We start from the raw sequence: 27,375 nt of genomic DNA on the forward strand, positions 1-27,375 counted from the left end.
TGTGAAACCAACTTTTGGCCCCTATTTGTGCATGTGGGCAGAATGAAATAGGGAAGGTGATTTTTCCTTCTGGCCTAAAAGGAGGTAATAAAAAAAACCAAAAACATTTTATGCAAAATTAAGGAACTCATCGGGCTTAACAAGCCCCAGCTATAAAATGCAAACAGTCCTGGGAGGATTATGACTAATCACAAAGGGGCACCTGGAAATACGAGAGAGCTTTGCAAAGGGAAATGGCAGAACACCAAAGATAAACTTAACTAACTTTGTATTTCTGCTCAAGGTTCATCTAGTGAGAAAATCATAAGCAGTCAAGGGATGTTTTAGACAGGACTCTAGACATATAACTGATACATGAAATTACGTCATTTGTAGGTTTGTGTGTCAACTTGATACAATGCCTTTAGTAAATTACAAACAGAAAAGACGAAGGTTTTATTTTCAAATCAATTTAACAAGTATTTGTTAAGCGCCTACTAAGTTCCAAGCGCTATATGCTAGGCACTAAGGATATTAAGACAAAATGGAAAGAAAACAAAACAAAAACACTTGCTTTCAAGGAGATTACACTCTACTAAGGGGAAAACGATATATACATACATATACGTATACATATATATATGTATGTGTGTGTGTGTGTGTATACACACACACACACACACACACACACACACATACATGCAGGGATGTGCTGTGAACATTTACATCCCAGAAATCAGCAAACAATACAAATTAGAGCTTGAATAATTTTTCTGATTGTCTAGACTTAAAAAAGTGGTAGAGAAAATGCTAATAATGCAGATTAAACTTGAAAGTCTATGTCATACCAGCAAACATTTACCAGCAAACCCTTACGTATAAATAAATAAATACAAAATATATAATAAAATAATTTAGAGGTGTCAGCAATTTGGGCCTTGAAGGAATTGATTTAGAAAGAGGTGAGAAGGCAGAGCATTTGAGACATGAGGTACAGCCTGTGCAAATGTTTAAAAGCAAAAGATGGAAAAAAATGTCATGTATAGAAAACAGCAATACAATTGAGTAAGTGGGGAAAAGTAATGTGAAATAAATCTGGAAAGTCAGTATAAAGCCAAAATGAGAAGGGTTTGAAATGCCAAAAAAAAAAAGTTTATACTTTAATGAATAACAATATTACACATTTCTGAACCATGTACTTTCTCTGAATAAATGGGTCAGTACTTTTTCAACAAAGATGAAAATTTGTGCAATTTTTCTGCACCCACTGTAATTCATGCAAAATAAATAAAAATTAAACTTCACAAAGCTTTCTTTGACATACACATTCATACACCACCATCAGTATTTCTATCAATTGCCTAATCCTCAATCTATTTACCAAGTAAAAAGGGCGGGGATCCAAGTGTAGGTAACTTGACTTTGGCAGAGATGAATAATGCAAGGTGGATAAACTGTATATATACAAAATATTTTGAGGTGGGAGAGAGGATATGTGACTAGAGGGATCGGGGAAGGCTTCCTGGAGGAAGCTATGGCTTATGAAAAGCAAGGTCAGGATACAGTGTACCCTATGCAAAGATACAGAGATTAAAACATGGGATGTCAAGTTCAAAGACCAATTAGCTTAACATGGCTAGAACACAGAGTGTATCTGTGATGGAATAAGCTCTTGAGAGCATCTGGAAACGTAGGCTGGAGCCAGATTATAATGAGCAAAGGAGTATATGTTTTATGAATAAAGAGAATAGGGAGCCACTAGAAGTTCTTGAGTAGGGGGCTTGATAAATCTCTCAAGCTCTATTTTGGAGGGCAAATGATTGATTAGCCAGCAGACAAATCTCTTAAAAACAGAGCAAGGAAGTATACTGCCATGGCCCTCTCACCCCAAACAAACAAACAAACAAAAAAACAAAACAAAACCAGAAGCTTAAGTCTTCTTTTCAGCCAAACTGTGAATCAGGCTCTAAAATTTTGCTAACTTACCCTAACTAGCTCCTGAGGAAAAGGCCCTCTTGAGTTTTCTGGCAAGTTGATTGGAGGAATGACCCAGTCTCTCTTCTGTCTTTGTAGATAGCCATTATAATTTGATGACTGCCTTGGAAATACAATTTCTTCAATTTCTTGAGGTTCCTTTGCATTAAAAAGGATTAAAATTAAATAACATGTTGCTATGGATATTAGCGCAAATAATATCTTCAGATATATCAATATTATTACATAACTGTGACTTTATGATAAAACAATGTCTAGACAAAAAGAGGCATCCAATTTTACTGAGGAGTAAGAAAAGGAAACTCCTTTTCTCTCTAAAGTCCTATAAAAACAGAAAAAGTAAAACAAACAAAAAATGACAACAATAAATAATCAAAAAAGGATTAGGAGCATGCTCTTGATTTGATTTGAAAGCTGAACCACAAGCAATTTATTCTGTGCCACAAATGTGTAAACCGGCTTCTGTTTCAATAAACCAACTGGATAGTACTTAATATTGAGCAATATTGAGCAATGTAATTGTTCCCCTTTATATATTCCTCATTAGTTGGAACCACAGTTCAGGTAATGTGCTACTGTACATTAAATTTAAATCTTGGTGTGCTAAAATATAATTTGAGTTCCAAGAGAAGTTTAATACATACTGGTAAGGAATGTCTCAAATATTTATGACCCTATTAAATCCCACAGAATTAATGCTGTAATTATTCTAAACCTATGTCAGCCATGATGGATGCTATAGATGACCCACTTTTCACACTGGACATTAATCTCTGTGGGTTGCCAACATTTTCTTTCTGTTTCCTTCTGTATCTGCAGACATTTTAGCCATTATCACTCGCTGCTTCTGTGAAAGTGTGTACATTAGTTGGCTAGCACGAACCTACTCAACAAAAGCATATCTTTCCAAGTCATTAGTCAGTAGCTTCCTTTTCCTCCAATGAAACAATGTCACTTAACAAATATTTAATAAAATCAGAATCGACTGCAGAATCTCATTATTATAATTTGTGATAGCAAAGGCTATTTCCTACCTACTTGTATAAATAAGTATAATACATACATAAATGCAAAATATATAAAACATCTCTCCACACATCAAGTAGTTTTTCAGCCCCCCTTAAAAACCTTGGAATTTAGAATATCTAGGGTGGGGCAGGGGGACGGTGTCCTCCCCTCCTCATTTTTTTCTAAATAAAACTAAAAGAAATAGAGTATTCAGTAAAACATTATTATAACAGTTTAGTGAAGGAGTTATTTATTTAACTGTACTCTGATGGGCTACAATTAAGTTATTTTATCTTGGTTCATAACAGTTTCCACCAGAGGGAGTATAGCTTTCCTAAAAGTCTGGATGGTATTATAAATAATTCACACTCTCCAATTTGATTATTAAGGAACAAGACAAAACCAATACTCCTTGCCAGGAATGCTTTCCTGCTTCTGCTGTAAATCTGCAATTCCCATCTAATAAACTTGATGGATGATACCTTGCAAAGAATTGTTTATTTTGTGGTTATATTTAACTGCTTGAATAAATACTGTAATGCTTTCAAGAAATTTAAAAATAAAAAACAACTACTTGAAATTTAAGCATAGCTATAAATCTCAAAATGCAAACAAATATTTCGAATACAACTTTTATATGCTTAAAATTAGTCTAAATGTCTTGCAAGACTAAAATAAAGTGGTATGAAATTTCATTGAGGCAACTGCAGTCTAAAATTTATTTAAGGACTAGTACTCCATTAGCATGATATAAGTGGAAGATGTCCAAGTTATACTTTTTAAAATCAGATTTTAAGATAGAATCACCAATGATGATTTGCGAAAAGTACCTTCACTAGGCTGTCCGTGATTGTCGGATTAAGGCTAAGTTTCACTGCCATTTGCCACTTTTCCTGAGTTTCTTTGTCCTGGGCGTAGATCAGGAATTTAGCATGCTCTGTGGCAAGTGGAAAACTCCTTGCTGCGTAAACCACTCCATCTTCATCCACCTTAAAATCTCCTGGTTCGCTGCTTTCATACTGTACTTTCCTTTTTCCATTGCAGTTGCTGAAGTTCACTGTAATACAAACCAAAAATAGAAAAACGATTATACTGTGGGCAGTGTGGCTAAAATATGTACACGTATTCAGTTTAGTTTTCAGAAAAAAAAATGTAACCCAACTTCCCTCTCCCCCCAATACTTATTTAACTGATGTCTAGCCAGAGGCAAATGATTCAGTGCAGAGAGTGCCGGGCCTGGAGTCAGGAAGACCTGAATTCAAATGCAGCCTCAGAAACTAACCAGTTGTGTGATCCTGGGTAAGTCTGCCTCAGTTTCCTCAACTGCAAAATAGGAACGATAACAGCAGCTACTTCCCAGGGTTGCAGATCAAACAAGATAATAATTAGAAAAGCACTTGGCAAGGTGTCTGCACAGAGCAGGTGCTATACATAGATGCACATTCATGACCTTATTTCTAAAAAACTAAACTTTAGTATTTCTTGATTCTATTTGTCTAATTCGGAAAGTGTTATTAAGTTTGCCACTGGCACACCCGAGAACTCTGCATAAATGAGACGATTCTACCTAACGTATACACACCACTATAAATCTTCATTAACAGCTAGTTGAGACTTTTATCATTTCATTCCTATTTAACTGTCTCCTAACTGTTTTTCTTCTAGTCTTTCTACCCCTTTGGCATGCATGGTATACAAAGGACAAATTAATCTTCCTGGAACACCACTTTTATCTTGTCACATCACTCCCTGCTGATAGACCCATAATGAATCCCAACTGCTTATCAATCAAATCAAGCCTAAACTTCTCAGAGTGGCTTTCAAGACTGAACAGTCTTATGTCCCAACCCTTTCCTGTGTATCCTTGTTGCTATTTCCAAGAAAAACAATCTTTTGTGGTTGAGCTCATCTCCTCATTGTTCTTCATACAATGCCCTCTCTCTTATTTTTCATTACCCCACTGCTTGGAATGGACACACCAAAACCCAAATACATTTAGACTAATGAACTTCAAGGCTCAACCAATTTCCACAATACAACATCAGATGGTTACACTTTGAGAAGCAAGGTATCAGGGAATTAATTTAATATATCTGTATTATCATTGAGGGCTACAGATATAAGGGATGATTGATGACTTCCTTTCTCTCCCTCAGAAAAGCCTAGGGGTTAGTAAGAATTTACTCAATTTGGTACGGTCTAAATGAAATCATAATTTGAGTTATTGATATAAATAAGGCAAATTACATTTTTAAACTGAAAGACATTAGAAGACATGGAAAACTTCATAAATGCATCTACAGGACAGAGAAATGGTCTACGTCATAACTTTTCACACACTCTATGCAGCCCCCAATTGGGACACCGCCACAGTCCCAGAGTGTCACTATTCACCATTAAGACCTAACTCTACATTACACATTGCATAAAATAATGTGAACCTTTAAATTTATTATTTGCATATATAACTCATTTTTCCCGAAAACAAAAATCTCTAGGGATGGTTTTTCTAGTAACTAATCACACCTTAACTGAATGTGCTAAAAAATACTTAAGTTTAATTTGGTATATTGAAGAGTGGGATGAGGCATGAAGGACTGGCAGAAGAGATGAAGTCCCCAGTGCTAATGACCAAAAGACAGCTCTATCGAGTCTGCAATGTCTGGTTTAGATACAAATGTCAGAGTGAAGCAGGATGAGAAGGAGGCAAGTCTTTGAAACAAACTCATTTGCAAATAAGGAAGAGAAAATGGCCCATTTTCCCTCCCTACACAGGGGTAGATGCTGGGTGAGCCCCTCCCACAACTTGTCTGAATGCTAAATATTCCACCTCAGTGAGTCAGACACTGGGAAAACACTTGGGGAAAACTGTGTCATGCATGCCAAGTCATTTCAAAGTAAATTAGGTTTTCCATGGCCACTAACTCTAACCTATAATCAATGGAGAATAATTTAAATATTCTTTAATGTTATCATGTGGGTGTTTCACTTGAGCTAGTCCTAATTCAGTTTAACTTTAAAGATAAATTAATGCTGAATTATCAGTCCAGATTTTTATGTAATTTCTAATAATTCTCTTCCACTGATCATATAAACAGCCGAGTCAAACACATGCTTCAGAAATGAATCTAACAAGTTAATAACTTCTAGCAAATCTTTTCCCTTCTTAAGGTAGCTGGGTGGCACTGGATGGAATACCAAGCCTGGAATCAGGCCAATCTGAGTTCAAATCCAGTCTCAGATATACTTAATGGCTGTGTGACCTAATCACTTAGTTTCTGTTTGCCTCAGTTTCCTCATAAGCCAAATGGTGATGCTAATAATAGCATCTACCTCCCAGAGCTACTATGAGGATCAAATGAGTTAATAATTGTAAAGAGCACTTCAGCACAGTACCTGGCTAGATGTGCTATAGTAGGTATTATATAAATACTAGCCATTATTATTTTTCATTTTATTCCTCTTTCCTACAAAAAGCAAACTCACTGCTCTTATGATTGCTTGCATACATATATATATATATATACATATATATGCATATATGTGTGTGTGTGTATATATATATATATACACACATATATATAATGAAATTTTTCCTAACTAGCTCTTTAAGTCTTTCATGCAGTAGAAGTTCTCTTATTCAAGCTTAAACCAAATCCTTTCCCCAACATTTGCAAATAAATCCACCTAAGCAGGCATTAAAATTTTTCTACATCAGCTTTATTAGAGACTGTTGAATAAATTAACATCTACTATTTTTGAAGGACAATGGTTATATATTCTCTTGCCAATGATAGGGATTTCTAAGGAAGTTTTTCCATACTTTGTCACCTTTCACCTTGTCACAGTGACTAAGCGTTGTGACTTATAATTTTTCCAAAAGTGAAGTGTCAATATGTGCCTATTACGGCCTAGATACCGTTCTGGGTGCTGGACATACAAAGACCCAAATCCCTCCTCTCAAGGAGCTAATATTCTCCTGAGAAAAACAAAGTGTACACATAAAATAAAAAAATAGGAAGGGGACATGGGACCAAGGCAGGATCATATAGAAAAAAGCTTGAGTTGCATCTTGAAGGATGGAAAGGCAAAAAAGAGAAAATGGGGGGAAATGTTATATAATCCTTCAGAAAACAGAATTCAATGCCTAAAATATTAGAGTAATAAAATCTGAATTAAAATCTATTAAATGGCTTGCATAGAGAAAGCTTTCATTATCTACTCAAGCTACATTTTCAGTTAGTCTCCATTCCCCGAATGGCTACCTCATGCAACTGCATTAAACTTCATTAAGACTAACAAAAATAATGCTAGAGATTATGTATAAAATTATCTAGAAACAAAAACCTCAAATTAATTTTGCCTACAAAGTCATTTAGGAAAATTAACAAGTATACGTAGATCCTTTATATGATATGGGAGGGTTATGGGGAGGTCGGTATGGACTAAAGATTTTACAGGTGGTACTGAAAAGATACTGAAAATTAACTCATCTGTAACTCTGCCTCAGACAGTCCCTTGACCACCGATGGGGTTAAGTGACTTGCCTAAAGTTTGATACTTAAAATGAGTAAAATGTAAGAACTGAATCCAAGTCTTCCTGACTACAAAGCTGGCTCTCTATTAATTATGCCAAGCTGCCACTATGAAATATATTAGCAATTAAAAACACTATTTGATGAAATGTATAAATGTTATTCCTTAAAACCATATTTTATTTATATATATGTGTATATATATACATATATATGTATATATATAAAGTGTGATTGATATTATTTTTCAGGTTTTTTTTTTAAACAGCCTATTCAGAAATGTTTTCAGGAACTTTGTAAAATATTTCTGAACATGATGATAATGAATGACCAAGACCTACAGAGCTTATTTATTTTAAACAGCATAGTTGATTTTTCATTGCAATGACCGAAATAATTACTATATTTTTGAGACCGCCTGTCAGTAAATCAAATTTTCAATAATTTTAAAGGAAATTATTTTCCTTTTTCCTTTCACTGAGAGTATTTGTCTCACTAAATTGAGTGTTTTACAATAGTTTCCCCAATGGATTTTAACAGAAAATTATAGCTTAGTTAAAAACATTTAGGGAGGGTGAGGCTTGGGAAGCAATATGGAATAGTGGAGGGTGCCCTGAATTTGAAATCAGAGGACCTGGGTTCAAATTCTTCTTCTGTTTTTTTACAACCTGTGTGACCTCTGAAAAATTACTTAACCTCAGGGTGTCAGCTTTCTCATCAGGAAAATAAAAGAGATTTGGCTATATGATCACTACCATCTTACGAAGGTCTAGCCTAAATTATCCAAACCCAGACAGAAATTAAGTAAGTAAATGTTCACCCTCGGTGTCCTCTTAACACTTTCTTTGCTGTTAAAAGAATATTTCAGCTTCCTATCTCATCACTAGTTCGAAGATGCCTGTATTTTCTCGTGTTCTAAATTACCCATTCAACAAGTTAACTGACATCTTAGGCAGAATTTTCACACAATTAAAACTAGGGCAAAATAATTGTTTCTTTAGCTCCCTCGGATCATAGGAGTCAAAAGCAAGGCAAATGAATCTGAATGAGAAGAACATCGAATGATCAAGACTATTTTTGGTTTCCAAAAGTACCATGGTCAAATATCCTAGAAAATTCAGTTTGAGTAATACTACCCTACAGTATGAGGGCAGCTAGGTAGCCCAGTGAATATGCCAGAGTCAGGAAGACTCATCTTCCTGAGTTCAAATCTGGCCTCAGACACTTACTAGCAGTGTGACCCTAGGTAAGTCATTTAACTCTGGTTTGCCTTTGCTTCCTCGTCTGTAAAATGAGCTGAAGAAGCAAATGGCAAACCACTCTAGCGTTTTTTCTGAGAAAACCCCAAATGGGGTCACAAAACATCAGACACAACTGAAAAATGACTGAACACAATACCTTACAGTATTATAATTTCTAATTGCTCTCAATTTCAACAAAACAGTACAAAACAGTTATTAAGCATTTGTTATGTGCCAAACACTGGGACTAGATCCGGTGGTGGGAATATACAAAGTTCAGGCAAGACACCGCATCTCCTCTCAAAGAGTTTACAGTCTAGTAGGAAGATAGGACACTCAGAAATCAGGAAAACATTAGATAATTCAAGACATTAACAGAGGAGGACAAAATGTTTTGTGTAGGTGAGAGCTGAGGGAAAAGATCTGAGTTTCATTTAAGGGACAATTAGGTTTTTGACAGAAGGAATTCCTGGCACAGGAAATGACAAAAAAAAAACCCTAATATTTGTGCCGAATATTAAAGCTCTGAAATTCTTTACATACACACACACACACACACAGACACACACACACACACACACACACACACACACACACACACACATCCTCATTTTATCCCCACAACAACTGTATTTAACAAATGAAGAAACCAAATTAAAGAGACATTATATGGCAAGTAAGAATACCATAGGTAGGGTTTGAACCCAAGTTTTCCTGATGTTGTCTAATTTTCTTAGCTAGCAGGGTACGGATACTTAAGAGCAAACAGTTTGTATGGCAGTTAATTATCCCATCCTGCTCAAATACAGCATAAGCAGCAAAAAATAGCAAAGGATAATGCTAAAAAAAAAGTGTAGCGTGGCACCAGATTGTTGAAGCCTTTGGACGTCAGGCTATTTTGTTCATTTTGTTAATTAGATAAGCAGCTGAAGGATTTGGGGCATAGGAGTGGCATGATCAGATTTGTAAATAAGGAAGATTAATCTGGCAGAGCGAGGAAGGATGGAACCTGGCATAGCCCATGCAGATGTTAATGAGAGCATTTAAAGCTTCTAAGCTCAGCTCAAATACCACTTCCTCCAAGAAGGCTTCCTTGATTCTTTGAGGGAGTGTAGAAAGAGAGTGAAGGGGCTAGATTCCAGAGATCTTATAGAAGTAGATGAAAGGAAATAAAAAGTGGTAGCAACTAATTGGAAACGTGAGGAAAAAGAAGTGTCGAGAATAATGTGTAATTCCAACCATAAACATGTAAAAAGTTCACACAAAAATAAATAAAATATCATACTCATAGATTAAAGTAGTCAAAAAACAACAAAGTAATTCTTGAAAATCTTTGTACTTTCTACAGAAACAACTACAGTGATCAACTTTCAAAATAGTGTGTGTATAATACATTATAGACACAATTACTTTCACTCTCTGGGGAAGACTATGTGAATATCATCTGTACAAGAGATACAAAGCCAATGGAAATATGAAAGGAAAATATATTAACTATGTTTTTTCTTTCTAAAGGTGAGATCGCTGCCCCCCTCCGCCCGGCCAACGTAGCAGCAGGGATGACATAAAAGAATGATTATGGCACCAAAATAATATGAAGTTCACATATTCAACAACACAGTAATATGATGCATCAAATTTCTTATATTAAATTGTTGGAGAAACAGAAGGGTTATTGCCACTTTCCCTGATATGCATTCTAATAACTCCAAATTTTAAAGCTGCTATCCACTTCATTGATATTCTTCCTCCAGGCATCTGTATGTTATGAAATTCAAAGAAATACCCCCCTTTTGACAGAACTGAGCTAAAAATATATAAAATTGTCAGTGCCCAGGAAGAACTATTCTCTTTGCACAAAGAGCACCCATTAACAAATTACACTGAAGTATCGCTTTCCATAATTAAATTTCTTTGACAGAGCACAGGTTGTTGCATAGCTGCTTTTCCCCAGCTGCATGGCTATTAGTCTTTGAAATTCGATTCAGCTGTGCTGCCTTCATTTTTCAGTCTACTTTGATGTCAATGGAGGGAATCCTGATTTTTAAAGTTCCTCTGAAAGTACTAGCTGAGACTCTTATGCAATAGGGAAAGGATCATTTGGAAGCAGCTCTGTCTTATCCTCACAGACATCACCACCAAAAGAAAAATGGAACCCCATGTCTAATTCAACTCCAGCAGTCGCATCCTGACCAGTCCCTGGATGACTTGAAAGAGTTAATGTCTCCCTGAGTGCTTAATTTACTGTGTGACAGACATGTCAGAAAAGAAGCGGGGGGGTGGGGGGGAAGGCATTTGACATTTATGGAAAACTTTACTAAATCTGATCTTATTATCTAAAAATTACCCCTGAACTTTCTACAACATTAAGCCTGAAATTGTATGGAAGTACAGTTATTATGGAGGTATTTTTATGGACCTTTCATGTATACATCTCCTCAATCATAAAACCAAATGAAATAAGCTTACCACCATTACAAAGGAAATCTCATCAGTTCAAATTAAAGTGTATTCAGTTAATGAAACATTTCATAAATTGCTTTGCTGACTAGGAAAATACGGTAACACAAGCACCATGGCTGGGTCGTTAGTATAACCACTCACTAGAGTTTCAGAGGAGAAAAAAAGAAAAGGTTTTATTCTAGATAAAAAATAGTGTCCTGAACTCTTTTTGAAGACAATCACAATAAAGCATTAGAACTAAACTCTTAAAGGTTCTCAATTTTCTTTAATAGAGGAAATTTTTCCTTTTAATAGAGTCAGGGAGATAGAAAGACCCAGGTTCCATCCCTGCCTCTGACACATACTGGCTATCTAATCAGTAAGTCAATCTCTCAATGCTCTAGGCCAGAAGTGTCAAATACACTGAGATCCTCAACACTCTCCAGTAGGCTGAACCAGATTAAAAAGTAATTGGGAAATATTTTTTAAAAATAAGTAAAAATACAGTAAAACATAGATAACATTACATTTTAAAACTAAATCAATACGTGGCCTACAGGGATCTATATGTATGGATTAGTGGCATTATTTCTATTTTGAGTTTGACACTACTGCTCTGGGCATTTAGCAAACTATAAATTGTAGAGGATGTGCCAACCTACACTGGCAGAGGGAATTTCCTCACACAGGAGTCATCTGTACCAGTGGAACAAAATGTCCAGTCCTTATCCACTGTGCCTTTTGTGAATAAATGAACATTATAAGTAATTCTGCATCAGGCCTATAAGGCACAGAAAAACACAGAAACTGCTGTCTACATTGAAGCAAAATATACAAAACCTAAAATCAGCAGAAAAAGTACACGATATCAATAACTTGGCTCCTTAAAGATTTGCATAGGCATTCTATACGTTAACGGCAAATGTTTAAAGAGTATATATCTGATACTAAGCTACAACAAATTAAAGTGCTTTAGAGATCCTTAATGAAAGCGTTATAATTTAACATCTTTCTTCTCTTCATAGAGAAACTGCGTAACCAAATCAAATATACAAAATCTGTTTAAACATTCATTAAGACAATAAAACAATTAAAAATATTAGTAAAATATTAAAAATGAGTATTTATGAAAGGAAACCAAGAATAAGATGGATAACCACCTGGACCACGAAAAACAGTTGGCAAATTTCATCACATCCTGCTTTTCTAGGCCAAACCATGTAGTTTGGATAGCTGTTTGAATGGGATTAAGAAATTCTCTCAATAAACTAAACTGAGTTTGTTTTTTCATTACCAGTCTAACTCACCCAGTCTCTTGGATAAAGTTGTATGGCAATTAAAAGTTATTGCAGAATTAGAAAATAGCTTACCTATCGATGTTGAATGCATCAAACTATGTGCCAGGACCTGTTCTCAAATGCTCAGGATGCAAAGAAATGCAAAAACTGGCCCTGCCCTCAGGAAGTTCACATTCTCATAGGGCAGACAAAATATAAATTATTACATATGTGATGTCTACAATGTAGATGGAAGGAATTCTCAGAGCGGCAGGAGGCATCAGAAACTGGGAGATTGGAAAAGGCCTACTACGGAAGGGGAGCTTCACCCTAAGGCTTGAAGGAACCTAGGAATACTAGGATAGTGGGGATGGGGGGTGGGGGTAGGGAGATCATTCTGGGCATGGGGAGACAGCCATTGCAAAAGCAAAGAGATGAGAGATTGAGAGTTCTTTTTGAGGAATAGCAATAGTAGTTGGATTATAGAGTGCATGGAGGGCAGCAAAGTGTAAGAAGATTAAAAAGGTAGAAAAGGCTAAGGTTTCAAAGAGATTTAAAAGTCAAACAGAGGAGTTTATATTTGATCCTAGAGATGACAGAGGTCCTACTGGAATTTATTGGGGATGGGGGGTAAGGGATATATGCATGTTACATGGTCAGGTCCTGAGTTTTAGATAAGATCACCATGGCAGCTTAGTGGAAGATAGATTAGAAGGAAGAGAGACTTGAGAAGGAAGATCAATTAGAAGATTATAATAATAGTTCACAGATGGGCACCTAGTTGGTGCAGTGAATAGAAGGTCAGTCCTGGTATCAAGAGGACCTGAGTTCCAATCAGATTCTTAGTAGCTGTGTTATCCCGGGCAAAACACTTAACCCTGTTAGCCTCAGTTTCCTTATCTGTAAAAACAAGCTGGAGAAGGAACCATTCTAGGATCTCTGCCAAGAAAATCCCAATTGGGGTCATGAAGAGCCAGAAACGACTGAACAAACAAGAGGAGAATAAGAAGAGAAAATATAAGCAACTAGCATAGACAGATTTCTCAAATTTATCTGAGAAGATAAAATAAGGCAATAGGTAGTAAGGATGGTAGGATGAAGTGAGGATTTTTTTTTCAAGGATAAGAGACAGCATGCTTGTATGCAACAGGAAAGGAGCCAATAGATATAAATATAATAATGATGATAAGAGAGTTAAGGTTCTTGAAGGGGCAATTTGCTGGAGAAGACGGAAGGGAAGGGGATCAAGGATACACATAGACAGATTGGCCTGGGCAAAGAACAGGGCTGCCTCTTTATATAAGACAAGTGAAAAAGTACATAGCAGATGTCTGAAAAAGTGAGATGAGATGAGATGAGGAAGAGCATGGAAGGAGACACTCTCAGCTAATGTCTTCGATTTGTTTTGTTTTGGTTTTGGGGGCTTTTTTTGGTGGAGTTTAGGTGAGAGGTTAGAAATAGGCCATGAAAAAAAGATACGAGAAGGCTGGAAACAGTCTTGGTATGCAGAATCTGAATCAATTACAGATGCCCTACTGCCATGAGGGACCAGTTGAGATTATACAGAACGTAAATTTGTAATGGACTCTATCAGCACAGTTTGTGCAAAGAAAAGTGACAAAATACTGTTTCTATTGGGATATTTCATTTTACACAAGCACTTCAAGGACACTTGTATAGTACTATTTACTCAGTGACAATGCTTATCATTAGATACAATTTTGTGTTCACTAGGTTCATATTGTTATGTTCAGAAATGCAGTGACTTCCAGATACTGTCATTGATAGGCTCTTTTTAAAAGACTCTTTTTAAAAAGAGTTCTCTCTACTATCTGAATGTTATGCCTGGCAAACATCTGCTAATGTACAGTCATTGACAGATGTTTTACAAATACTTTTATTGGTTCAAGAAAATATAATAAGCCCTGTCTTCCTTATGGGATGATGTTTCCTTTTACAGCAAAGACTGAATTTGAAACTCGTACTTCTCAGTTCTCATTAACTATGCCGGATTGAATGAAATTAATTGACAAAGATTGTGCCATTATGGGTTTCTCTAATGTCCTCTATGCAAATGAATATCTGGAAACATCTTGGGTCTGGCAGCAGTCAGCTTTTCTCAGAGAGGATCATTATGTATACGATCAGCATTACTTGATTTTTTTTTCCTAATTCAATGATTTTTCAAAATTTTTATTTAGTCTGTTTGTGGAATAACTTTGCTCTTACATATCAGATGAGCAGATTGGCTCCCACATGATCAATTTGCCACATATCATGGCAGAGGAGTTTAAGTACTTTTGAGGACCTGTGAATTCATTGATGCTGATACTGGACACAATTCTTTCACCTTTCTAGAATGAGGGATTATTGTTCATATCTCCCCATAAATCTTCCATGGAGTACTGACCAATGTGATAGAGGTCTTCTGGTTCTTTGAGACCCTATGAGATAACTATGCACCACTTGTTTGTCCATTTGTTACTCTTACCATCTGATTGCCTTTTTACTCTTTAATACCCTTTATGCCATTTTCAAGTTCTAGTTGTCTCTATTAACATATTTCAGCCTCCTTATACTTACCACTACCATTGCCATTTGGGTTGTTGTTTTAATTTTTATAAGGTCATAGTTTCTAATGATCGGTAACCACATAAAGGAATAATGATGTTAAAGTGCTGAACCTTTGGGAGAAGAGAAAACAGTGTTGGGGAACCTAGGTTCACGTACAACTTCTGACACACATAAGCTGTGTTGACCCCAGTTCAGGTCAGAGTGTAGCTGTTTAGGTTTACAGCTGGTTAGACAACCACCATATTTAAAAGTTACTAATGAATTTAGTCCAACCTAAAGAGGGGTATAAGTCAGGGGCCACATGACTCTAATTTTGGCCCTATCTAATCAAGGGGTGTTATGAAAATATGCAAATGATATGGAGATGGATGATATAACTAGAAGACTGACAAACCAGTTATGTACAAAGAAGTAGGACCATGATGGTGAGATTCAGAAACCACAACAGATGAAGAATAGTTGAAGGACCTGGGAATATTTAATTTAAAACAAAGAATAAGGGGATAGATATAACCACTATCAAGAAATATGCTAAGGTTTGTTATATAGAAGAAACAGCACGTATATTCTGTGTTGCTCCAAAAGCCAGGAGTACGGTCAAACACATCCAAGTTTCAGAGATTCAAACATAAGAATAAAAATAATACCACATTATGTTTACATAGTGCTTTGTAGCTGAAAAATGTTTTCACATGAACTATCTTTGATTTATATAAGTTTAAGCCTCAAAATAGACCCTCTCTGGTAGCACAGGGCTGGTCTTTAACAGCCGGTGTAATTGACCTTCAGAGATGTTAAAGTGACCTGTCCAAGTTCATACAGTTAATACATTTCAGAGGGGTCAGCGCTTAAACCCTGTCTTCTGACTTCAAGTCTAGTGTCCTTTCCAGTACATGCTCCTGGACTCTGTAAACATAGGAAATTAACCTCAGTAATTATGACTGTCCAGAAATGGAATGTCAAATCATCTGAAGTGATGATTCTAAATCACCAGTTATATAATCTGCCTCTTTTATTAACTGTACCTTAATTGTATTTAAAATGTAATGCAGTTTAAATATTTAACTATAATTAAATTTTAGTCTAACTATTTAAACTATGAATTATATGATGCAATTAAGAAAGTCCTCTCCATTTTTTAGCATAGCTTACCTTGTACCCTCTAATTTGATCAGAAGCTCAAACAGATAAAATGATAACTCAACCTTCTTTTTAATAAAAATTTATTTCTTAGTAATGCAGGTTCCAAAAAACAAACAAACCCCAATTGGTTGGCTTTAACAAAACATTTGGGGCAGCTAGGTGGTACAGTAGAAAGAGTGTCAGGCCTAGGGTAGGAAGAAGAGTCTTCCTGAGTTCAAATCTGGCCTCAGACACTTAGTAGCTGTGTGACGCTGGGCATTAAATCACTTAACCCTCTTTGCCTCAGTTCTTCATCTGAAATATGAGCTGGAGAAGCTGGCAAACCACTCCAATGTCTTTGCCAAGAAAACCCAAAATGGGGTCACAAAGAGTTGGATGCTACTGAAAACTGAACAAAATGAAATACAAGTATATATCTACTTCAAAAAAGACCTTCTCTTTTGACAGTGTCTGAAACAGAAAAACAAAAAAAAATGGCATTACTCGAGACAAATCATGGTGGCTTGCCAATACTTGTGTAGATTATCAGCTGTAATCAGAATGGGAGAAAATTTATGTATGTAGAAAAGTAGAATACACTGGGTATTTATCGTTTCCAGCACACATGGTTGCAGATTTTTAGGTCCATGCTAACTAAACTTCCAAGTATCTCCAACACCTGGGGATTTCATTTTTTAATAGAAACAGAATTGTTTTCTAAGATTTGAGAGTTTCTAAGAGAACCATTTTATTTGATAAGTGCCTCTGTTATAGCCTTAAGGCTTTGCACGTAATTTTACAGTGTATAAGAAATCATTTCAACTTGGTCTTGACAAATAATAAAAAGATTCTTTGATTACTACTAAGCGAGCAACAGTATTGTTCATCTTTTTTTCCATTTTGCCTTCTCAAGTCTTCATGACAGGATCCACACCCCTCCCTTTTTTGGGTCTTCAGTGACTTGCTGTTGATTGGGAGACAAAACTGCTTTCCATATGACCCACTCTAGTGATAATACAGAAGTGAACTTTCACAAAATATGAACCATTAGCACACTAACTACTGTTAATGGAGCAATTAATTGGTACAACAGTTTGAGGAAGCATAGGGAAAGCAATATGGAAATTATGCAAATAAAATGGCTAAAATGTCCGCACCCTTTGACCCAGAGATCCTACCATTAGACATTTATTCCAAAGAGGTCACTGACAAAAGGAAAGGCTCTAAAAACACCAAAATATTCACAGCAACACTTTTCTGTAATAGCAAAGAATTTGGAAAGAAAGTAGATGCCTATTGATTTAGGAATGGCTAAATAAGTTGTGGTACACGAGCTGAATGGAATATCCATGTTCTGTAAGAAATGATGAATAGATAATGAAAATAAAGATAATAGATGAACATACAAATACAGAGAATAATGGAAAGACTTCTATATACTGATGCAAAACAGGCCCAAGAAAAACAATAAAACAAATAGGAGCAAGAAAACAATATATACACTGACTACAATAGTAATGAAAATATAATTAAAAACCACAATAAAATAACAATAACTATAAAACAATCAAAAAGGAATGTTGCAAAGTTGTTATTCTGGTTGTTGAGTTGTGACCCCATTTTGGGTTTTCTTGGCAATGGACTAATTTCCCATTTCCTTCTCCAGCTGATTTTACAGATGAGGAAACTGAGGCAAACTGGGTTAAATGACTTGCCTAGGCTCACACAGCTATTAAGTGTCTCAGATGAAATTTGAACTCAGGAAAATAAGTCTTCCTGAGTCCAGGACCAATCTTCTATCCACTGTGCCACTTAGCTGCCCAATGTTACAAAATAACTGAAAACAAAACACATGTCCATCTCCCAACTCCTTGCCTTTTTACTGGCTGTCTCTCCTGCCTAGAATGCCCTTACCCCTCACCTCCACCTTCTAGATTACTTGACTGCCTTTAGTCTCGGCTAAAATCCCAACCACTTCGAGAAGCCTTTCCTAGGCCCCTTTAATGCTAGTGCCTTTCCATTTCCCAGTGCATACACATATACACACACACACACACACACACACACAAAATATCTTCCCAGTACTATACAATAGAAATGTAACTAGAATATCAAACACAATCTCTGCAAGAAAATAAAAGTTTGATTTTGTGGGATTTTTATAAACAACAAAAATAAAATCCCTCCAGAAGAGTAAGAAAAAATTTGGCCAGAGGAGGAACGTTCTCTGGATGGGCAAGCAACAAGTCTGGAACACCTTCTAAAGTTTTTACACTAAACAGTCTACAGAGAAATTAAGAGCATGTAAACAGTTGAAATCTACAGTCATCAGAATGACTGCCATCTCTAGCACCATCCAGAATGATTCAGGCAACAAAACCTAAACCATACACTGAAGTACTATAAAATAAAGTTAGTTCCCAACTCACAAACAAGTTCATTTCTGTGTCAGTTGTGTGGAGCCTGGAGCACATCTTCCTACAGAAGGACTGCTAAAAATGGTGGATGAGTTCCCATCAGACCAGAGAAGTCTAATTAACTCATGGTCCTGTTGATGCTCATTTAGTCTTCCCCTTTGATGTAATCCAACTACTAATACTGTCCAATGGGGTTCTCTTCCTGATCATTCTCCTTCCCTTTCCCTGAAATTGTTTAAGTTATGAGTTAAAATAGGAGTTTGTGATCCGAAATCCTAAATATGACTCATGACATCATTTCCAAGGGAAAACATGTTGTGTGGTGTATAGCTCAGGGAACACTTATGCCCTCTGTCACAGCTGAAGCAGCTGCTGGCCCCAGAGTGTTAGGAAAAGACAAACTCTGGGAATATTTCTGCCTCCAGTTGAGAAGCCATTCTAGCTGCCCAAGGAGAAAAGAACATAGTGAATTAGGGAATACATTTGCCTCTCCAGGGCTCTTTAGGGACAACTTACTACCCATCTGTCCCACAAACTAGGCTGCCTCAGCCCCATGGAATAGACTAGTCATTCATAGAAAAAGATAGAAGCAGAACAAAGAGAATGCTTGTGTTAACAATTACAACAATAAAGTGTGGAAACTTTACACAGATATAAGACTTTCTTGTTTTTTTCAGTCATTTCAGTTGTATCCAACTCTTTGTGACCCTATTTGGGGTTTTCTTAGCAAAGATACTACAGTGAATTGTAATTTCCTTCTCCAGCTCATTTTACAGATGAGGAAACTGAGGCAAACAGGGTTAAGAGACTGGCTCAGGATCACACAGCTAGTATGTGGCTGAGGACGGATTTGAACTCAGGCTTCCTGACTCCAAGCCTGGCCCTCTATCCAGTGTGCCTGCCACTTAGATGCCCATAAAAGGTTTTAAAGTTCTGCGAATGCTTTTACGTATAACAACTGTGAGATGGGTACTATTCCAGAGATATAACCATTTTATGGACAGAGAAAATGACCACCCTCCGCCCGAAAAATTTATCACAAAGATGGCAGGTGTCCATATTAGCCAGGACAATGACCCAAGCCTGCTAAACTATGGTTGCTCTCTAAATTTAAGGATACATACATGTTTCTGAGGCAAAAGAGCAGAATTCACAGAATTTTTAAAAATTGCCTTCAGTTAGATTGATTTGGCAACTAGAAATATTTAGCCTTGATTTACAAACTGCCTATTATGCATTTGAAAATGGATATTCCATAGACATCTTAGACAGGTTCAAAACACATCTCATTGTCTTCTCCCCACACCCACACTTCTTCTGAAATTCCTTGTTAATGTGAAGGGCACCAAATATCCTTGTTAACTAGGTATTCAACAGTGCCATAACCCTTGACTCCTCACTCTCATCCTTCTGCTCCACAATCTCTTCCCAGCCTCATCATTTCTATCTCGCATCATCTCTCCCATACATCTCCCCTCCATTTCTTTTCTCTACAGTTTCCACCCTGGTTTAAGCCTTCATCGCTTCTCACCTAAATGATTATAATAACTTCCTAATTGGTCTTCCTGGCTCAAATTTCTCCCTATTTCACTCCATCCTCCACCCAGCACCCACAGTGATTTTACAAGAGTACCAGTTTTTCCATTTTAACCCTATTCCCTCCCCCACATCAACAATTTCCAATGGTTCCTTTTTATGTCTAGGATCAAATTTAAACTCTTCAATCTGTCATTCAAAACTCTTCACAACCTGCCCCATAAAAGTTTCTTGTATATATATATATATATAATCAGGTGAGATAACATCTGCAAAGTCCCTAGCACAGTGCCTGAAACATAGTAGGAGCTTAATAAACACTTATTCCCTCTCCCCCTCCCTCATCTCTCATTGATCAAAGGGGGGAAACAAATAATTAGACTGATTCTCTATCATTTTTAGGGACACTATCTACAGTTAATTGATTTTGTTCTTTAGCTGCCTAAGTCATGGTTCTTTGTCTCTGAGCCTAGTCCAGAAATTCAGCTGGCTCGTAATGAGTTAAGTTTAGAAATCCAGTTCTCCAGCCAATCACTGTTCTATTCTTGCCTCAAGGAAATCTGTTATCCTTGAGAGATGTGGGTGGACCCTAGGTCTGGTCCAGTATCCATACACCATCAAGTTATCCTTCAAGGATGTCTGGTTTGTTATCCAAAGAAGTCTGGTTCACTATCTCTGACTGCAGGTAGATTTAAGCAATGAACATTTCTTAGTCACGGGAGGGAAGAAGGGGGTTGTTGCCGGCCCCTCATTCCCAATTTCCAACCAATCATATTGTCCCCCATGCCTCAGCTCTGTAATCAATCATACTGATTTTGCCATTCATGTTATCAAGGTTTTTTAGCCAACCATAACTTGCTCCTCGCCTACAAAGTCCTGTTCTTTGCTCTGTACTCTCCAAAACTGCAAAAAGAGAGCTGCTCCCCCCACCCATTCCAGGTGTTAGCTTTGCCGAGAAAGTTGACATCCTATTTATTGGTAAATTTGTGCTTTACCAATACACTGATTATGCTCAGAACTTTATGCCTCAGTTTACCTTAGTTTAACTGTTACATCCTCCTATTTGTGTTGTTTATTCTGTTAGAGTATAGCTCCTTGAAAACGTAGACATATTTTACCTTCCTTTGCATCTCTGGCACCCAGCACAGAGCCTGCCTGTCACATAAGGCATTTAATAAATGCTTGTTGATTGAGCGCTACAAGTTAGTGGCTTTTAGGATCATAGGATCAGAGAACTACAGCTAGAAGGAACCCCAGAGACCACACTGCTAAGTACTTCAACTTACAAATAAGAAATGGAGGCCCAGGAAGCCTTGGCAACTTGTCCAAGGTTACAAAAGTAGTAAGCTGGGGTCCAGAACAGTGTTCTTTCTACTGTGCTGTATAGACAATATTTATATTTACAATTTATGTCTATCATGTCTATTTCTTTCTACTATGTCTATCAACAATTGGTAAATCCACCGGTATAGTCCAAACAAAATAATTTAGAGAACAAAAGGCCTTAATCTCCACATCTGCAAAATGAAGAGGCTAGATTAGATCAGAGGTTCTTAACCTTTTTTTTCTGCCATGGATCCCGTTTGTCATCTGGAGAAGTCAATGGACCCTGTCTAAGAATGTCTACAAATGCATAAAATAAAATATATAGCAGTGCCAAAGAAACTATACATATTGAAATGTACTCAAACTGTATTTAAAAATTCACAGACTCTAGGTTAAGAACCCTGGACTAGATGATCTCTATAGTACCTTCAACACTAAAATCCTGTGATTTCATATGACCCTGCAATGATTTTTAATTTTATCTAATGAGTATCAGAAGACGATGGTACTGCAAATGGACATGATTCAAAAAAGCAGTGTTTGACTGGTGAGGCAAAGGAAAGGACAATAAGTGAGTAGAAGCTGGATTTCTTCAAAAGCCATTCTTGGCAGATAAAACTTGAGTACAGTTGCTGTTCATATTAAGAACTTGGAAGGAATATGCTGATTCTGGAGCAAATGCCCCTGGGCAAGTACCATCAGGTAACAAGAGAAAAGGCTAAAAATACCAAGGGATAAAAAAGGCAGGAAAGCCAACTATAGAGAAAAGTCTCACTTAAGAGCCTCTAACATAGCCGGCCAAGCACCTTGCTACCACACTTAGCAAGGAAAGTTAGCAACAAGAGACAGAGAACTGCGGATCTTACTTTCAGCCAATATGGAAGGCAATGGAGATGTTCCAGTGACCTGCTGTGATTGTGCTATGTTAGCATTTTCCCAAAACCAATTAAGCATTACATGTGTGCAAAGTGCAGGTTGATGGCCCTGCTGGAGGAGAAGGTAAAAGGAATGAAATAACACCTCTTTCTACTTCAGTTTCTCCGGGAGAATGAAGTATTCTTTGAAAGAATGGAAGAAATTTTTCAAGATGTCTCTAAGGGTGGGCTCAAAGCCTGAAACTGCTTTACTGGCGACATATACAAAAGAAAGTTAAAAAAAAAAAAAAGAAAGAAAGAAAGAAAGAAATGTAGGCACATGGCTAGGCAGGCAAAGGAAACAATGACCCTGCTCATTAGGCCTTGGTCTCTGTGCCACTCCTATCCTTCCCATAGTTTACAAAGAAGAGGAACTGGGTTTTGCAACTGGAGAAATCCAAATCCCAGAACCCTTGGTAGTTGCTAAGCATATTGTGGAGGATGACCAGATATAGTTTAACCTCCAGCAATAAAAATCTGGAGGCAAACCGAATGTCCACCCTGAGCTAGTTGGGGTTGGGCACAGAGAGGCAAGACCAAGGAATCACTACACACATCACAAATCACAATGCAGTCCAGTTCTCAATAGAGACTTGAAACTGAAGGCACTAACTTAACTATTTTGCTAGGAGTGAGTCTTCTCTTGGTTCTAAAGGGTTTGGCCCTGAGGATCAAACAACCTTCTCTGAGGAAAAGAGGTCTTCTAGCCAAGTCTCAGAAATGAATAGGATAGATATGATCTTAAAGCAAAAGGCAGGGAAGGTCCAGCTCCCCATTCCCTACTCTAACCCCAGAGGCCTTTTGCTAGTCTATGGTAGAGTGAAATTGGACTGCCTTTCTAAAAGAGTTGTTTTTAAAAAAAAAACCACAAAATACCGTGGGGCTTGAGACTAAGAAATCATGTCTAACCCTACTCTTCTAAGGAGGAAGATAAAACAACAGACAATAATATCGCTGAAGCCAGAAAATGGAAGCAATCAAAAGTGTCTCAGCACAAGCCCATCAAGGCCATATCTAACAGCAGTAGCCGAAGACTTCAAGTTATACAAAGTGATGCTTTGGTTTTCATTTATGTATTTATTTTGTGCTAAGTATGGTAATGAACTGGGAAAACATGAGACCTTTAACACAAGGAAGTAAATTTGACTTCAAACATCACTGAGATGGAGGTGGAGGTGGGGGTGGAGGGTGGGGAGAAATAGAACTCATGACTGGGATATGATATGGTCATGACATTTGAAAATAAACAGATCAGATCAAAGAGGCAATGGAATGATAGTGCATAGAAAACCTATAACCATCAGAAGTAGGAAACATGAAATAGTCTCTCTTGGTGATCAATGACATTAGTAGCAGATATTTTATTATGATAGGCGGCTATCCCAGATTGCCCAGCTAGAAGGCAGAAATGGATAATGAACCCTGGGGCTCAGCTTCTTATCAGCTATGTCACCTTGTATTAGTAACTTATTCTCTCTGGTCCTAGTTTCCTCAGCTGGAAAATGACAGGGTTGGAATCAATGACCCTTAAGGCTACTTCCAGCTCTAAAATCAATTCAATCAACTCTAGGGGCTCTCTAATCTTTCAGTATCAAATATAAAATCTTCCGTTTGGCATTCAAAGTTCTTCACAATGTAGCCCTTTCCTACCTTTCTAGTCTTTTCTATACCTTACCTCACTCCCTCCTACCCTCAATTTTTTTTGCTGTTCCTTGTACAAGATACTCCCATCTCCTGCCTCTGGGCATTTTCACTGGCTGTTCTCCACGCCTGGAATCTTCCCAATTCATTTCAGATGTAAAAAGTAGTTTACCAAGAAGCTGAATGTCTCCCATTTTCATATTTTACAGATTAAGAACGATTACTGTCATGAGGATTTTTAGTGCCTTTTTTTTAAAAAAATAAGAACTATTCAAAGCACATACAATACAACATGAGGTATTTCTATAACAAGATTGATTCCAAAAGTCACACATGAAAATCAATCTCATTATGTTATAGTCACACCTCGTATGAAACATAGTACAACAAACAGGCACTAAATGCACACTTTCATATTGAGGGCAATAAAGAATTGGCCAGCTATTGAATGAGGTGAATTTTTCACAAAAGGATGAATGATACAAAGAAAACTCAAAGAAATGCACTTTTAATCTCATGTATTTTGCAAGTAGTTGTCAGTAAGTCAATAAAGTCTTAATATAGTAATTACTCTATACTTTCTGCTGCTCCATCTATATGGTGAATTAGTACTTTGAATTACTGACCTGACACAATTATATTGATAAAAATACTGTCATTTCATTGGTGTCTGGCAGCACAGTAGAGGAGGAAAAGCACTAGGTAAGGATCCAACAGTTCTACTTTCTAGTTCTGTCACAAACTACTTCTGTGACCCTGAGCAAGTGTGTCATTAATGTCTCTGGGTCTGGGAAGAAATAACAGGTAAAATGTGTTGAGAGAGAGAGAGAGAGAGAGAGTGTGAGTGTGAGTGTGAGTGTGTGTGTGTGTGTGTGTGTGTTTTGGTATGCTTGGTGATGTTATCAGCTGCCTCTTTGTGATATGAATTTCACTGTTGGTACTCATTATGAGACATCCTTTCTCAATGACCCAAATGAATACTACTACCAAAGGAACTGAATTGTCTTAATCTTGATATTCTCTCCATGAAGGAAAATGGAAGAAGTAAGGAAGTCTCAAATAAATGGAGGCAGCTAAGTGGTGTAGCAGATAGAGTACTAGGTCTAAAGTCACAAAAACTCAAGATCAAATCTGGCCTCAAACACTTATTACTTGTGTGACTCTGGGGATAAGTCAATTAAGTATTTCCTCAACTGTAAAATGGAGATGATAATGGTACCCATCTGCCAGAGCTGTTTTAAGGATCAAGCATTTAAAACAGTCCCTGGTATATAGTAAGTACTTAATAAATTCTTGTTCCTTTTCCCCATTCTCCAAAGGCAGAAACATAATTTCATGGGATATTCGGTCATCTCTTATCACAGTTCTCATGTTCAATTTTTACAAAATAGACCACTATGAGAATGGTCCCAGTTTATATATCACTGGTAGTTGTAGGTGGTAAAGTGATAAATTCTAAAAAGAACTCAATAGGACCCTCCAAATTAAATCAAAATATACCATGATACATGAAGGTGACTTCAAGGTAAAGTTGATAATAGGTGAGGATGCAAGAACTACACTGAAGCAGAATAAGGAATGATAGAAGACTAAATAGATGTTTAACAGAACACAAATATTTTCTTGGAAAAAACAATTCCGAGATACTTGACTTGACAAGCACTACCATCAAAAAAATTAATTATGTTTAACAAAAATGAAATGACTTTTTACTGATGTGGGAGTCATTACTGGATCAGATGTCTACAAATAGAATATCAACTTGTTAGATGTAAGGTCAAAATTAGTATACAACTAGAACAAAAAGGAGAAAAAATATAACATGTAATTGAAGCTTAAGAAACTACAGATAATGAAAAATGAGCAAAGGACAGAGGGAGGACAGACATAAACCATGATAATTTCATGTACATACAGTCAAAGAAGCAAAAATAACTGCCACTCAGAGGGCAATAGAGAGATGAATGCTGGGTGTAAGCAGACTGTAACTAACATATAACAAATAAGAAACTTGAGAAAAGAAATAAGAGAAAAGCCTCATCAGAGAAACAGATGAGTAAGAAAAGAAGGTGATCATAAGGTGAAAATGTAACAGATAGACAGATTGACTCAATGTGAGGAATAAGCAAGAAAGACCTCCAGTTCACTGGATTGATCCCTGGTGGTAAATGTAAGGGAGAGAACGGAATACAGTTACACAGGATGGTCAGGCATGGATGGATTGCAATCTACAGCAACTAGAGGGAACATACAAATGGATAGGATCACATATCCATTTGAACATCTGAGACCTGTATTTTAACTCTTTTGAACAGACTTAGGAGAACACAAAAGAAAATTGCTTTTCTGGATCTATGAAATGTATAATGAACAAAGGAAAAATCTTGCTTTAAAAAGTCTATCTTAGCCTATTTTCTTGCAAAATTATTAGATAAAAGTCCCAAACAAAAGCTATGCCACAAATAACATCTCCCTATAATTATAGATGAAAAGTAACAGTGATAGGTATACTTGCAATGAAACTTATGAAGGAGGCACTGAAGTTACTCAATTATCACTTTCCCTTTCAATAGTTTTTTTCTCTAAAATGGATTAAAGAAAGAATTAAAATGTGAAAATATCTAAGTGGTTTGTTTAAAAAACACACAGTATCATCAGAATCTGTCATCATAAAAGGTAAAATAAACAAGCTAATCAATTTAAAATTAAAATGTCTCTAGATAGAGTAGCAAACTTTTTTGCTAAGAGACTAAAGTTGTTTTAGCCTGAAAGGGCCATGAAGAAAGTAAAACTTTAAAGATCAAATGAATCCCCAACAGAAATTTACAAGTTTCAAATGTTACTCCTCCATCTCTTTATGTAAATAAAGGCTTTCTCTGAGTCAAATAAAAATGAAATTTGTAAAAGAAACAACATGTGCCTAATAAGCACTGGTCTAACTGTAGAAAATGAATTTATATAGTATCAAATATGTTATTAATACTTTCTCTCCAGTGGTCAATTGCATGAATGAAAGCTGAGAAAGACTGACGGATAAATCTTCAGGCAAGTAAAAAAAAAATTCAATTCAATTTCTGTTGAAAATGAGGGCTGAAAAAGTCAAAGTAATTTTTCCAGGCACAATCAGATTCCCTAAATTATTTAATGAATAAACCTATAATTTGAAAACACCCATATTTCAATGTCCTTTGGATTAAACTCTAAAACAGTCTTCACTTTTAGTTCCCAGTTATCAGAATTCTCTTCCCCCCCCCAATTTTCTACAATTCTTTAACAACCTTTTCTTTCTTACGCCCACTACTTCTGAGAACTCTTCCATGTGTAGAAATCTGCTGTTATAAACACACAGCATTAATGAGTATCTGATA

General features: G+C 36.6%; 1 protein-coding gene across 1 annotated transcript in view; it reads right to left on the reverse strand.

Annotated features, from left to right (window-relative positions):
- The window catches only part of CDH2 (cadherin 2), a 265,943-nt gene that overhangs the window by 70,242 nt on the left and 168,326 nt on the right, over positions 1–27,375 (reverse strand). Inside the window, exons 3-4 of the mRNA XM_036743695.1 lie at positions 3,813–4,039; positions 1,966–2,112 (exon numbers count right to left, since the gene is read on the reverse strand). Of these exons, the coding sequence (XP_036599590.1) occupies positions 1,966–2,112; positions 3,813–4,039 (374 nt within the window). The remainder of the gene's footprint in view (positions 1–1,965; positions 2,113–3,812; positions 4,040–27,375) is intronic.

This window comes from Trichosurus vulpecula, chromosome 1, assembly GCF_011100635.1.
Source record: "Trichosurus vulpecula isolate mTriVul1 chromosome 1, mTriVul1.pri, whole genome shotgun sequence".
NCBI classification, from domain to species: domain Eukaryota; kingdom Metazoa; phylum Chordata; class Mammalia; order Diprotodontia; family Phalangeridae; genus Trichosurus; species Trichosurus vulpecula.